The sequence below is a fragment of the Anolis carolinensis genome, unplaced genomic scaffold (genome assembly GCF_035594765.1).
Source record: "Anolis carolinensis isolate JA03-04 unplaced genomic scaffold, rAnoCar3.1.pri scaffold_10, whole genome shotgun sequence".
NCBI lineage: Eukaryota > Metazoa > Chordata > Lepidosauria > Squamata > Dactyloidae > Anolis > Anolis carolinensis.
The window spans coordinates 18,227,713-18,241,949 of NW_026943821.1; the positions used below are offsets into that span (position 1 = coordinate 18,227,713).

At 47.2% G+C, this 14,237-nt stretch overlaps 1 protein-coding gene across 1 annotated transcript; it reads left to right on the top strand.

Annotated features, from left to right (window-relative positions):
• The first annotated feature begins 7,045 nt into the window (after positions 1-7,045).
• pou3f1 (POU class 3 homeobox 1) lies at positions 7,046-8,733 on the top strand. Its single transcript, XM_062962483.1, has one exon. The coding sequence runs from the start codon at positions 7,158-7,160 to the stop codon at positions 8,409-8,411; it is 1,254 nt and encodes a 417-aa protein (XP_062818553.1). The 5' UTR covers positions 7,046-7,157; the 3' UTR covers positions 8,412-8,733.
• Positions 8,734-14,237: the final 5,504 nt, after the last annotated feature.

Sequence of the window (14,237 nt, forward strand, 5' to 3'; positions counted from 1 at the left end):
TTGCGATGTCCTGCAGCTCAGTGCGTGTGCGTTTCTGTATATACAATGCGGTGTGTGTGCACAACTCCCAGAAGCCCCTTTACATCTCTTCAACAGGGCGACTGCCAGATGCATGATGTGTTGGATCTTGGCCTTTTTCTCTTTGTGGGATGAGGGATTCCCTCCACAAGGAAGAGATAGATGGCCAGCTGCTGGAGACGGAGGGAGAGCATCGCCAGCCAAAGGCAGCCGGGGAGAGCGCATGGCCTTCTGCCACTCAGATCTCAGGGCAAAACCACAAACTGTACATGACACAACTAAATTAATATTTAAAAGTAATTACTTGCTGCCTGGAGGTAAACAGAAAAGGGGCAGATAATTGAGAGCGCAGGGATTGGCATGCGTAAGGATGATGTGCGGAGAAGGTCCAGAGGGATTGTATATGAATGTGTGTGTGTGGGGGGGGGGGGAGTCAAAACGGGGGACTTTCCTCCCCCGTGTCTCCCACCCACTTTCCCCACTCAGACTCCCTTCTGCCAAATCAGCTCCACTCTGGCACATCCCTGAATGAAGGGTGAAGGTCTCCTTTGGGGTTCAGGTGCTTTGAAGAGCCCTGAAGAGAAAGGACAGGGCAAGACAGCCTATTTATTTATTTATTTATTTACAGTATTTATATTCCGCCCTTCTTTCTCACCCAGAAGGGGACTCAGGGCGGATCACATTGTACACATATAAGGCAAACATTCAATGCCATATAACATAGAACAGAGACAGAGACAGACACAGAGGCAATTTAAACCTTCTCCAGCTTCCAGCTTCCTGAGGGTATGCTTGATTCCAGCCACAGGGCGAGCAGTTCCTTCATCATTCACTGTGATGGCACTTCCTCATTCCAACAGCGGCTGGGTGATTTTTATGGTGTCGTAAATTAGCCTCCCCACATATAAGTGGTACCTAAATTTCCTACTTGATAGATGCAACTATCTTTCGGGTTGCAACGTTAGGTCAGCAATGAGTAGGGGCTATATTTTTTATTTTTTATTGTCGGGTGCTCACCCTGACATGGGCTGGTCTTGAACTGATGACCTCTTGGTCAGAGTGATTTATTAGAGCTGGCTGCTAACCAGCCTGCGCCACAGCCTGGCTGCAATGGGCCAGGATACTGCCCCAAACCTGCTCCCAGCTGGCCTTCACTGCCCCACACAGAGCAAAGTAGCAAAGTAAAATAATACATGTAATAATAGAGTAAATAATAAATGCAATAATAATAATAATAATATCAGAGTGAAATAATAAGTGTATTATTATTAATAATAAAAATAGAGTAAAATAAATGTAATGGTAGCAAGAATAATAGAGAAAAATAATAAATGTAATACAGTAGAGTCTCACTTATCCAACACTCGATTATCCAACATTCTGGATTATCCAACGCATTTTTATAGTCAATGTTTTCAATACATCATGATATTTTGGTGCTAAATTGGTAAATACAATAATTACTACATAGCATTACTGCGTATTGAACTACTTTTTTCTGTCAAATTTATTGTATAACATGATGTTTTGGTGCTTAATTTGTAAAATCATAACCTAATTTGATGTTTAATAGGCTTTTCCTTAATCTCTCCTTATTATCCAACATATTCGCTTATCCAACGTTCTGCCAGCCCGTTTACGTTGGATAAGTGAGACTCTACTGTAATACCAATAATAATAGAGAAAAATAATAAATGTACCATATATTCCCGAGTATAAGCTGACCCAAATATAAGCCAACCAGGACCCTCACCCGAGTATACGCCGAGGGGGGCTTTTCAGTCTTAAAAAGAGGGCTGAAAAACTAGGCTTATACTCGAGTATATACAGTAAACCCCACTTACTTATTTTCCAACAGACCTCACAACCACTGAAGATCCCTGCCATAGATGTGGGCGAAACCTCAGGAGAGAATGCTTCTGCAACATGGCCTTAGAACTCGGCAGCAACCCGTTTGATTTGTGTTCCAAAATAACCAGAAAAGGGAAACAAGACTCTCCAGTAAAGCTGCAACAAAGCATGCACATAAAATAAACACTGAATTTAATCAAAACAGTTTTCAAAATCCATACTTATTTATTATGCATATTAAAGGTCTGCCACACTGGTTAAAACCCTTGAAACCATAACAGGCAGATTTTGAGAGTCCCAAAAGGAAAGAGCAGATCATCCTTCTGTGGGGAGGGAGTTTGGGCGGGGGGCAACCCACTGTGGATGTAGTTGCATTGCATCTCCTTTGTGGAAATAAAAAGATAATCATCATCATATCAGGATGAGCAGCTAAGAAGGATCTCCCACCAAGGATTTGATGGAGGGTGGGGTGTTTGGGACAGGAGAGAGATGTTCCCATCTTCCCTTTGGGCCCGAAAAGGCCTCTCCCCACTTTCCCAGGCAACCAGGGTGACGCAAGGCAACCCCACCCCACACCCCTTTTCCTGGATTTGGGGAAAGGCTGCTGGTGGAGGCACTGCAGTGCTGCTCAGCCGGTCCTCTTGCAGCATCAGAGGAAGAAGAAGAGCAGCCCAGCCAGGCATCTCCGGCACCCCCTTTTTCTTCTCCCCCCTCTCCAACGATGATGATGGAGGGACGAGTTTGGGCTGGAAGAGGCAGCCGATCTGCCCCAGGGCCTCCTTGACACCAGTGGGAGTTTTTGCCGGGGAAACACTGCCTGAGAAAGACGGCTCACGGAGCAGATCCTGGCTCCAGCCAGACGGGTTTGAGGAGTCCTGGTCCTTTGCCAGAGATGCCTTGCGACACACTGTGAGAGTGATGGAAGGAAGGAAGAAGGGAGAGACAGAGAGAGAGAAGGAGAGAGACAGACAGACAGAGAGAGAGAGAGAGCAAGAGGCTGTCGGCACCCACCTGCCAAGGAAGCACACCTGGAAGGCCCTATGGCAGGTGCGTCCATGCGCTTCTGCAACCTCTGGGCAGGGCCAGCCCTAGGTAATTTTCAAGTGTAAGCGAACAGAATTTTGCCCCCCTCCCAAAAAACCCAATCACTGAAAAATAAAAACGTTGGATAAGTGAAAATGTTGGATAATAAGGAGGGATTAAAGAAAAGCCTATTAAACATCAAATTACATTATGATTTTACAACTTAAGCACCAAAACATCAACAAATCAACAGAAAAAGCAGTTCAATACATGGTAATGTTATGTAGGAATTACTATACAGTAGAGTCTCACTTTCCAACACTCACTTATCCAACATTCTGGATTATCCAACGCATTTTTGTAGTCAATGTTTTCAATACATCGTGATATTTTGGTGCTAAATTCGTAAGTACAGTAATTACTACATAGCATTACTGCATCTTGAACTACTTTTTCTGTCAAATTTGTTGTATAACATTATGTTTTGGTGCTTAATTTGTAAAATCATAACCTAATTTAATGTTTAATAGGCTTTTCCTTAATCCCTCCTTATTATTCAACATATTCACTTATCCAACATTCTGCTGGCCCATTTATGTTGGATAAGTGAGACTCTACTGTATTTGCAAATTTAACACCAACTGGGATATAGGGCACTGTGGACTCAGATAACCCAGTTCAAAGCAGATATTGTGGGTTATTCTGCTTTGATATTCCGGGTTATATGGCTGTGTGGAAGAGCCCTGAGGGTCCTTCCACACAGCCATATAACCTAGAATATCAAGGCAGATAATCCACAAGTATATTTCAGCCTACTTGGAATACACGAAGTGTGTTTAAGAACCGGTCCAAGAGTCCAGAAGAGCCTTGATTCCCCATATAGTAAAATAATAATAATAAAACTTTATTTATACTCTGCCGCCATCTCCCCGCGGGGACTCGGGGCGGCCTACATGGGGCAGAGGCCCAAACAACATAGGACAAAATATAGGCAACAGAATACAAATCACACTATAAAAAGATAAAACAGTAATGCAATATATGAATTAAAACAAAAATACAGGATAAAAAATTGCATTTAAAACACATAAATGGTAAAATCGTAATAAATACAGGATAGATTATTAAAAACCCTCTGGGGCTGATTAATTAGTGACTGTATCTCCATATGACGATCATCCCACTTTCTTTGCTAGTATGCTTTATTATGCCAATTGTTTGCCTTAGATCAGGCATGAGGCAAACTTCGGCCCTCCGAGTGTTTTGGACTCCAACTCTCCTGGGCGGAGGTGCCTCAATGGCGCCCCCTAGAGGATGGCACCTTCAGAGACCGCCTACTTCGCCTAATGGTTGAACCGCCCCTGCATGAAGGTGATTAACCTTGGCGTCCAAACGTGGTCCTGGCATCTTGTCCTGGACCTTCCTGTCAGATGGGGCTCAGCCACATCTGTCTGTAGTGGAGAGCATTCCTTGTGTGCCTTTCAAAAGACAGCGGCCTGGCTGGCGTGTGGTCAGTGCCACCCCTTTGGCCATGGCTTCATACAGACAGACATGCAGATGGTTGTGGAAATGTGTCTCCTGTAGCACATGGATGAGTGTGTGGGTGTGGGTGCTATTCTCCAGGACAGACCCACACAACATACAGCCACAAGGATTTTGGGTGGCAGGGTTGTTGTATGTTTTCCGGGCTGTGTGGCCAAGTTCCAGAAGCATTCTCTCCTGACGTTTCGCCCACATCTATGGCAGGCATCCTCAGAGGTTGTGAGGCATGGATAAACTGTTCACCCATGCCTCACAACCTCTGAGCATGCCTGCCATAGATGTGGGCGAAACGTCAGGAGAGAATACTACTGGAACATGGCCACACAGCCCGAAAGACATACAACAACCCGATGGATTTGTTGCTCTGCGGGGGATGCTGGGGCTTGTAATGCTCCACAGCAGTTTTCAAAGAAACCACGTCCTGTGTGTCTGTTTGAGTGGGTCGAGTGTTGCTTTGTTTGGAGGACCAGGCTCCAGGTGCGTGGATCTGCCGGGATTGCAAAAGGAAACTCACCTGAGAAAGGCACCAGATACCTTTGCTGCTGGATGGACCTTCCTCCTTCCTTGATGGTCCTGTTCCTTTATGCTTCCTTCCGATTGCTGTCTCCTTCCTTCCATCTCTTCTCTCTCTGTCCTTCCTTCCTTCCGGTTCATCCTTCCTTCCTACCTACCTTTCCTATCTTTGGGTTGCTGTGAGTTTTCTGGCTGTATGGCCATGTTCCAGAAGCATTCTCTCCTGATGTTTTGCCCATATCTATGGCAGGCATCCTGAGAGGTTGAGAGGTCTGTTGGGAACAAGTGCGAATGTTGCAATTGGCCAGCTTGATTAGCATTTAATGGCCTTTCTGCTCCAAGGTCTAGCCTTGTGCCGGCAGGAATATGTGGAGTGGAGTGAGCTCCTGTCTGTCAGCTCCAGCTCCCCATGCGGGGACATGAGAGAAGCCTCCCAGAAGGATGGTAAAACATCAAACATCCAGGCATCCCCTGGGCAAGGTCTTTGCAGACAGCCAATTCTCTCACACCAGAAGTGTCTTGCAGTTTCTCAAGTCACTCCTGACATGAGAAAAAAAAAATCCTTCCTACCTACCCTTCCTATCTTTCCTTCCCTTCCTTCCTTCATCTTCCCTTTCCTTCTTTCCTTCCCTCCTTCCTTCCATCATCCTTCCTTTCTATATCTTTCCTTTCCTTCCTTCCTTCCCAGACTGTTGTCCTATATTGGACCTTTTAACGCCTTGGATGATTGTTTAATATTTTAATTATGTCTATTTTAAATCATTACTTGTTTAATTTGTTTTTAAATGAATTCTTTGATATCTCAGCTGTTGATTTTATATTATATGATTGTATTGGGCTTGCCCCTTTGTGAGCCGCTCAGAGTCCCCGTTGGGGAGATGGAGGTGGCATACAAAAATAAAATAATAATAATAATAATAATTATTATTATTATTATTCATCCTTCCTTCCTTCCTTCCATCCATCCATCTTCCCTTCCTTCCTTCATCTTCCCTTTCCTTCTCTCCTTCCCTCCTTCCTTCATCTTTCCTTCCTTTCTTTCATCTTACCTTTCTTCCCTTCCTTCCTTTATCTTTCCTTCCCTTCCTTCCTTCCTTCCTTCCTTCCTTCCTTCCTTCCTTCCTTCCTTCCTCTCTTTCCTTCCTTCCTTTCTTCCTTCCTTCCTTCATCTTCCCTTCTCTTCTTTCCTTCATCTTCCCTTCCTGACTAGTTTCCAACAGCCAATATATCATAATAACTAAACACAGCTGTCTATTCTAAACAATATCTGAAAAAGATGCACTGCAGTAAAGGTTCAAAACATAGAACCCAATATGTATATTAGAGCATCATATATATAATAATACAAATAATAATGCAACTGATGATCCAATTCTGTCACCCATTTTGAACCTTTACTGTGGTGCATATTTTTCAGATAGAGTTTCCAACAGCCCTCACAACCTCTGAGCATGCCTGCCACAGATGTGGGCAAAACGTCAGGAAGAATGCTTCTGGGACATGGCCATACAGCCGGGAAAACTCACAGCAAGCCAGTGATACCAGCCATGAAAGCCTTTGACAACACAGTCTCCTTCCTTCCTTCCTCAGACTAATTGTGGCACCAGCTTTGCTCCTGTGTTTACCTTTCCCAGTATGGGATGCCAGTATCAATAAAGTGGAAAAGCCCAAAGATATCAGTAGCCACAGACAGTAATAGACACCTAGATCAGGAATGGGCCAATTTGGGATTTCATTCCAAGTGTTTTGGACTTCAACTCCCGCCATTCCTCACAGCCTCAGGCCCTTTCCTTTTACCCCCCAGCCGCTTAAGCGGCTGGGGGGTAAAAGGAAGGGGCCTGAGGCTGTGAGGAATGGCGGGAGTTGAAGTCCAAAACATCTGGAGGGCCCAAGTTGGCCCAGGCCTGATCTAGGAGTCTATTACTGCCTTTCTGCCTCAACCTGCAGCAGTGAAGTGAAGGATGCTCACCTGAGGAGGCCTTGGCCGTCGGTGCTGCTGCTCGGCGAGGAGCGGCGGCCGGCTGCCGGTCCTGGTCTCCGTCTCTTCCGGCCTCCCCGTGCCTCCTCCAATGGGAAGGAGGGAGCCAATGGGGCGTGGGAGGTGGGGAGGCGTCTCCCTCCCTGCCTCTCCCTCTAAAGCGCGCCCCAGAGACACCCAGAGAGAGAAGACGAGTCTGAGGCGCCCACTCTCGCTCTCCTCCGCACCGGGCATGGCTTCCACGACGGCGGCGTCCTTCCTCCCGCGCGGGAGCCCCTTGCTGCTCCCCCCGGACCCGCCTTCGGAGCGCCTCCCCCCGGGCGCCGCCGCCTTCCGCGAGGTGCAGAAGATGATGCACCACGAGTTCCTCCAAGGCCTCGCCGCCGCCCCGGGACCTCCGCTCGGCGCTCTTCCCCCGAACCAGTGGGGCCCGGCGCCCGGAGCGGCGGATTGGGGCCACGGCGCGGGGGCAGCGGGGGGCGGCGCGTTGTTAGAGGCTTCCAAGGGGGTGCCCCCCACTCGTGCTGAACTGGGGGGGTTCCGTGGCGGCGCCTGGGGGCAGAGCAGCAGCCCTGGAACTGGAGCTTCCGTGGGACACCACCACCACCTTCATCACCACCACCACCATCCCCATCACCCCTCTTTAGGGGGGTGTTCCTCCCCCCAGCAGCATCAACAACAGCACTACTCTCAGGCCTTTCCAGGACCCCCGAATGGGATGCTGAATGGGATGCTGCAGTTGCCGCCCCATGGACACGAAGCGGAGCTCTTGGAGGGGCTCCAGCACCACCATCCCCATCATCCTCACCACCAGCAGCAGCAGCACCACCATCCCCAGCAGCACCACCACCAGCACCCGCTACAGCAGCCGCAGGAGGAGGAGGAAGAGTCGGCGCCCAGCTCCGACGACCTGGAGGCCTTCGCCAAGCAGTTCAAGCAGCGGCGCATCAAGCTGGGCTTCACCCAAGCCGACGTGGGTTTGGCGCTCGGCACGCTGTACGGCAACGTCTTCTCGCAGACCACGATCTGCCGCTTCGAGGCCCTCCAGCTCAGCTTCAAGAACATGTGCAAGCTCAAGCCGCTGCTGGGGAAGTGGCTGGAGGAGAGCGACGCGGCCGGGAGCGGGAGCCCGTCGGGCGCGGAGAGGATCGGCGGGGCGGGCGCGCAAGGGCGGAAGCGCAAGAAGCGCACCTCCATCGAGGTGGGCGTCAAGGGCGCGCTGGAGGGCCACTTCCTCCGCTGCCCCAAGCCCTCCGCCCACGAGATCGGCGCCCTGGCCGAGGCGCTCCAGCTCGAGAAGGAGGTCGTCCGCGTCTGGTTCTGCAACCGGAGGCAGAAGGAGAAGCGCATGACGCCCGCGCCGCCCGGGAACGCGCCGCTCGCCTTGGAGGACTACCAGAGCGGCGGGCCCGGGACCCCCGCCACGCCCCCGCCCCACGCGCTCCGGCCCGCCCTCCACGCGCTGCAGGGACCCCCCGGGCAGTGAGCCCTCCTCGAATATTTATTTGGGAACGGACCCGGGACAGAGACCCTCCCGCCTCCAGCCAAAGACCCCCGCCCCCCCCCCCCCCGACGGACCCGCGCCGCTTCCTCTGCCTCTGCCCCCCCCCCGCCCTCTATTTATGTCACAGCCACTATTTTATTACTCGCATAAAAAGAAAACATTTATTATCCAAAAGGAGATGCCTCTCTCTCTCGCTCGCCCGCCTGATGTCTTTTCTCCTCCCTTCCCGGCGTCGACGGGATCCTCTCTCTCTCTCTCTCTCTCTCTCTCTCTCTCTCTCTCACTCACTTCGGGCGGCTCTTTCCTTCTTCTTTTCTTCTTCTTCTTCCTTCTTCTCCCAAATATCCCACCACGAAGGAGCCCCGCGAGGGAGAGAGGCCAAAGGAAGGAAAGGGACGGAGGAAGGAAAGGAAGAAGAGACAGAAGGAATGAGGTAAGGAAGGAAAGAAGGAGGAAAGAAGGGAGGGAAGAAGAAGAGAAGGAACAAGGGAAGGAAAGAAAGAAGGAGAAAAGGAAGGAGGGAAGGAAGAAAAGAAAGGAATGAAGGAAAGAAGGGATGGAAGAAGGAATGAGGGAAGGAAAGAAAGAAGGAGGGAAGGAAGAAAAGAAAGGAATGAAGGAAAGAAGGGATGGAAGAAGGAAGGAATGAAGGAAAGAAAGAAACAGGAAAGAAGAAAAGGAGGGAAGGAAGAAAAGAAAGGAATGAAGGAAAGAAGGGATGGAAGAAGGAATGAGGGGAGGAAAGAAAGATGGAGGAAAGGAAGGAGGGAAGGAAGAAATGAAAGAGGGAAAGAAGAGAAGGAAAAAAGGAATGAGGGAAGGAAAGAAAGAATAAGAGCAGGGAAAAAAGGAGGGAAGGAAGGAAGGAAGGAGGGAAGAAAAAAAGAAGAATGAATGAGGGAAGGAAGGAAAGAAAGAAGGAATAAGATCAGGAAAGAAAGAAGGAGGGAAAAAGGAAAGAAAGGAATGAGGGAAAGAAGGAAGGAAGGGATGGAAGAAGGAGGGAAGGAAAGAAGGAATGATGGAAGGAAAGAAAGAATAAGAGCAGGAAAGAAAAGAAAAGGAGGGAAGGAAAGAAAGAAGGAATAAGAGCAGGAAAAGAAGGAAGGAGAGACAGAAGAAAAGAAAGAGGAATGAGGGAAAGAAGGGATGGAAGGAGGAGGGAAGGAAAGAAGGGATGAGGGAATGAAGGAAAGAAAGAAAGAATAAGAGCAAGAAATAAAGAAGGAGGGAAGGAAGGAAAGAAGAGATGGAAGAAGGAGGGAAGGAAAGAATGAATGATGGAAGGTAGGAAAGAAAGAATAAGAGCAGGAAAGAAAGAAGGAAGGAAAGAAAGAGAAGGAATGAGGGAAGGAAGGAAGAAAAGAAAGAGGAATGAGAGAAGGAAAGAAAGAGAGTGAAGAAGGAATGAGGGAAGGAAGGAAGAAAAGAAAGAGGAATGAGAGAAGGAAAGAAAGAGAGTGAAGAAAGAATGAGGGAAGGAAGGAAAGAAAGACAGGGGGAGAAAGGAAGAAAGATAAGAATAATAATATAATAACTTTATTTTTGTACCCTGCCCTCATCTCCCCGAAGGGACTCAGGGCGACTTTCATATGGCACAAGGTGCCTAAAACAACACATAAAATAAACACACAGTACAATACAAAATACAACCACGAGTATATAAAACAACAATTTGTAGAAAGGAGGAAGAAGGAGGCAAGGAAAGAAAGAAGGAATGAGAGAAGGAAGGAAGCAAGGAAGGAAGGGAAGAAAGAAAGGAGGAAGGGAAGGAAGGAGACTATGTTGTCAAAGCCTTGTATGGCTGGTATCACTGGGTTGCTGTGAGTTTTCCCGGCTGTATGGCCATGTTCCAGAAGCATTCTTCCTGACGTTTTGCCCACATCTATGGCAGGCATGCTCAGAGCTTGTGAGGGCTGTTGGAAACTAGTCAAGTGGGGTTTGTATATCTATGGAATGTCCGGGATGCGAAAAAGAACTCTTGTCTGTTTGAGGCAAGTATGAATGTTGCCATTGATCACCTTGATTAGCATCTAAAAGCCTTGCAGCTTCAAAGCTTGGCTGCTTCCCTGGGGGAATCCTTTGTTATGAGTAGAGCACTTGATGAACCAACCTGGACACAGCATATCGTTTGAGAACACAAATGCTGGACCACATTAAAAACCATCATGTCAGACTACACAGAGAAGTCATTGAAATCCACAAGCGTGTGGACAATTTCAACAGAAAGGAGGAAACTATGAAAATGAACAAAATCTGGCTACCAGTATTCAAAAACTCTAAAATCAGGACAGTAAGTAAACAACAAGATAGGAGAATTACAGAAAGGAAACAACCAGGGCTAGCTAACACCTCCCAACAAAGGATTCCCCCAAGAAGGAATCAGCCAGCTTTGAAGGCTTTTCAATGCTAATCAAGGGGATTAATTTCAACATCCACACTTGCCTCCAACAGACAAGAGTTCTTTCTCCCACACTTGACATTGCATAGATATAGTCTCACTTATCCAAGCTAAATGGGCCGGCAGAAGCTTGGATAAGCGAATATCTTGGATAATAAGGAGGGATTAAGGAAAAGCCTATTAAACATCAAATTAGGTTATGATTTTACAAATTAAGCACCAAAACTTCGTGTTATACAACAAATTTGACAGAAAAAGTAGTTCAATACGCAGTGATGTTATGTTGTAATTACTGTATTTACGAATTGAGCACCAAAATATCACGATATACTGAAAACATTGACTACAAAAATGGCTTGGATAATCCAGAGGCTTGGATAAGCGAGGCTTGGATAAGTGAGACTCTACTGTATAAACCTCACTTGCATAGTTTCCAACAGACCTCACAACCTCTAAGGATGCCTGCCATAGATGTGGGTGAAACGTCAGGAGAGAATGCTTCTGGAACACGGCCAGAAAACTCACGGCAACCCAAACAAGGAGACTCTTCTCCAAAATGTAACACCCCGTCCCTTGAACCTGACCTTGCTGCACTGCGAATTCTTTTCAATGAATGCCTTCTTTTTTCAAGCCAACCACTCCTCTCTCATGTGGGATATTTTCCCCCAGATGTGCTATACGAGTGTGACTTATTGCTGCTTCTTCTGTTCGCCTTTAAGGCATCTCTGATCCAGCTCTTACCCCACCCCGGGGTAAGGGGTATGGCTCCTTCCGAGGCCGAGAGAGTGTGACCTTCCCAAGGGGGCAGGTCACACTCTCTCAGCCTCAGAGGAAGGTAAGCAAACCCATGTCTCCGAAGCTTGGAAAGGGCAGCAACAAGGATCTTGAGCGGAACTGAGCCGGAAAGCTGGAGTCAGTCACAAGTCATACATGCATAGCAGTGTGATGTTTCAACTGGAGGTGACAACAAGCGACGACAACAACAACAGGAGGGCGGAGGTGGTTTGAGCGGGTTTTCCACTCACTTTTAACAATGTTGAATGATTTTAATGACTTGAAAAGTAGCTGAATTTTCACATTTCCAGAGAAGAAGGCTCCATCAGAGATAGGGATGTTAGAGATATACCAGGCCTGGGCCAACTTGGGCTCTTGAGGTGTTTTGGACTTCAACTCCCATCATTCCTAACAGCCTCAGGCCCCTTCCTTTTCCCCCTCAGCCGCTTAAGCGGCTGAGGGGGAAAAGGAAAGGGCCTGAGGCTGTTAGGAATGATGGGAGTTGAAGTCCAAAACATCTTGAAGGCCCAAGTTTGTCTATGCCTGCTCTAGAGACGGAGACATGCTATAGCAAGATGTCCCAGAACCCTGGAAAAACCAATTTAATAAACTTTCCCCATGTTTTTATGACAGAACTAATTGGGAAATGATATTTATAACCCAGGAACAAAAAATCGTGCTGCATAGTATAATAGACACTCAAGATAGATGATAATCGATAGTGTTGAGGACTCAAAATAACCCTCAATTGGGGCGATTCCACCATAAATAAAGCAGAATGGCGCAGTGTTTTAAAGCACTGAGCTGCTGAACTTGCAGACCGAAAGGTCGCAGGTTCAAATCCCGGGAGCGGAGTGAGCTCCCGCTGTTAGCTCCAGCTTCTGCCAACCTAGCAGTTCGAAAACATGCAAATGTGAGTAGATCAATAGGTAAGGTAATGGCGCTCCGTGTAGTCATGGAGGCCCCGGCTGTGGCGGAGGCGGGAGAGCAAGCCAGCTGCAATTAACCGCAATGAATCACTCTGACCAGGAGGTCATGAGTTCGAGGCCCGCTCGGAGCCTATGTTTGTCTTGTCTTTGTTCTATGTTAAAAGGCATTGAATGGTTGCCTATATGTGTAATGTGATCCGCCCTGAGTCCCCTTCGGGGTGAGAAGGACGGAATATAAATGCTGTAAATAAATAAATAAATAATAGTCGTGCCGGCCACATAACCTTGGAGGTGTCTACGGACAACGCCGGCTCTTCGGCTTAGAAATGGAGATGAGCACCATCCCCTAGAGTTGGATATGACTGGATTTAACGTCAGGGGAAACCTTTACCTTTACCTACCAGAAGTAAACTTCATACTTATGGGTGGTGAGCTAGAATAAGCTTCTATTCCTTAGGATGGCTTACGATTGCAGAATTTGAGGTTCAAAAATATTTACTGAAGTCAAAGAAATACATTTTTCGATAGAAAAAAGGTCTTGGAGGTAACTAGCTTACTAAGTCTCGTCTTCTAAAAAGTCCATGCAGCTACATTTTGCCGAGAGATGTGCATGCAGCACATTTTGCCAAAATGTGCATTCTCATAAAGGTAAAGGTTTTCCCTTGACATTAAGTCTAGTCGTGTCGGACTTTGGGGGTTGGTGCTCATCTCCATTTCTAAACCGAAGAGCCAGCATTGTTTATAGATGCCTCCTCGGTTATGTGGCCTGCATGACTGCATGGATCGGTACCTATTGATCTACTCACCGCTGGAGCAGTACCTATTGATCTGCTCACTTTTGCATGTTTTCAAACTGCTAGGTTGGTAGAAGCTGGGGCTAACAGCGGGAGCTCATCCTGTAAGACAATTACCCTCAAAGGGTCCTGGCTCAGGAGGGAAATTGGGCAGAAAAACTTAGTCTCGTGAGAGATGCAAAAAGCAAAGTTTATTTTCACCACAGCTGTGAGAAGGTGGGACAGCCATACATACCCCAGAGGGATGTATAATGTAAATGGCTGCCACCAAGGCATGTCGCAGCAAATAAATAATTTATACCTTTTGCTTATCTAAAATTGACCAATGGCTGAGGCAGCTCACCTTCCACACCTACTTGGCATAAGTGATACTTGTGACCTCACTTGTTGATTTCAAGCTAACTTTTGGTTTTGGAACTTTCTAGAGAAAGGCACCATCCCCCAAGAAGGGAAGGACATATGTAGAGGCAAAGTTTACTATTTGGCAATAGTTTACTATTTTTCTGGCATATGGTCCCTACAATCCCACTCCCTGAATTCAAACCGTCGACCTTTTGGTCAGCAAGTTCCGCAGCGTAGAGGTTTAACCCACCGCGCCATCAGGGGCTCATACCCCGTTTCCCCGAAAATAAGACAGTGTCTTATATTAATTTTTGCTCCCAAAGATGTACTAGGTCTTATTTTCAGGGGATGTCTTATTTTTCCATCAAGAAGAAATTCATATTTACTGTAAAAAAAAAAAGAACATTTATTATATACTGTACAATAGTTGTCATCACAAACCAGCATAACCAGACAAACTGTGAATCCTATCAAGAATTTCTTGTTACTGCCATTATTTCCATGTAAAACAGTCTATGGTACCGATTCTGCATGCTCTGGTGTTCTGGTCAGCAGGCATGCTTCCAAA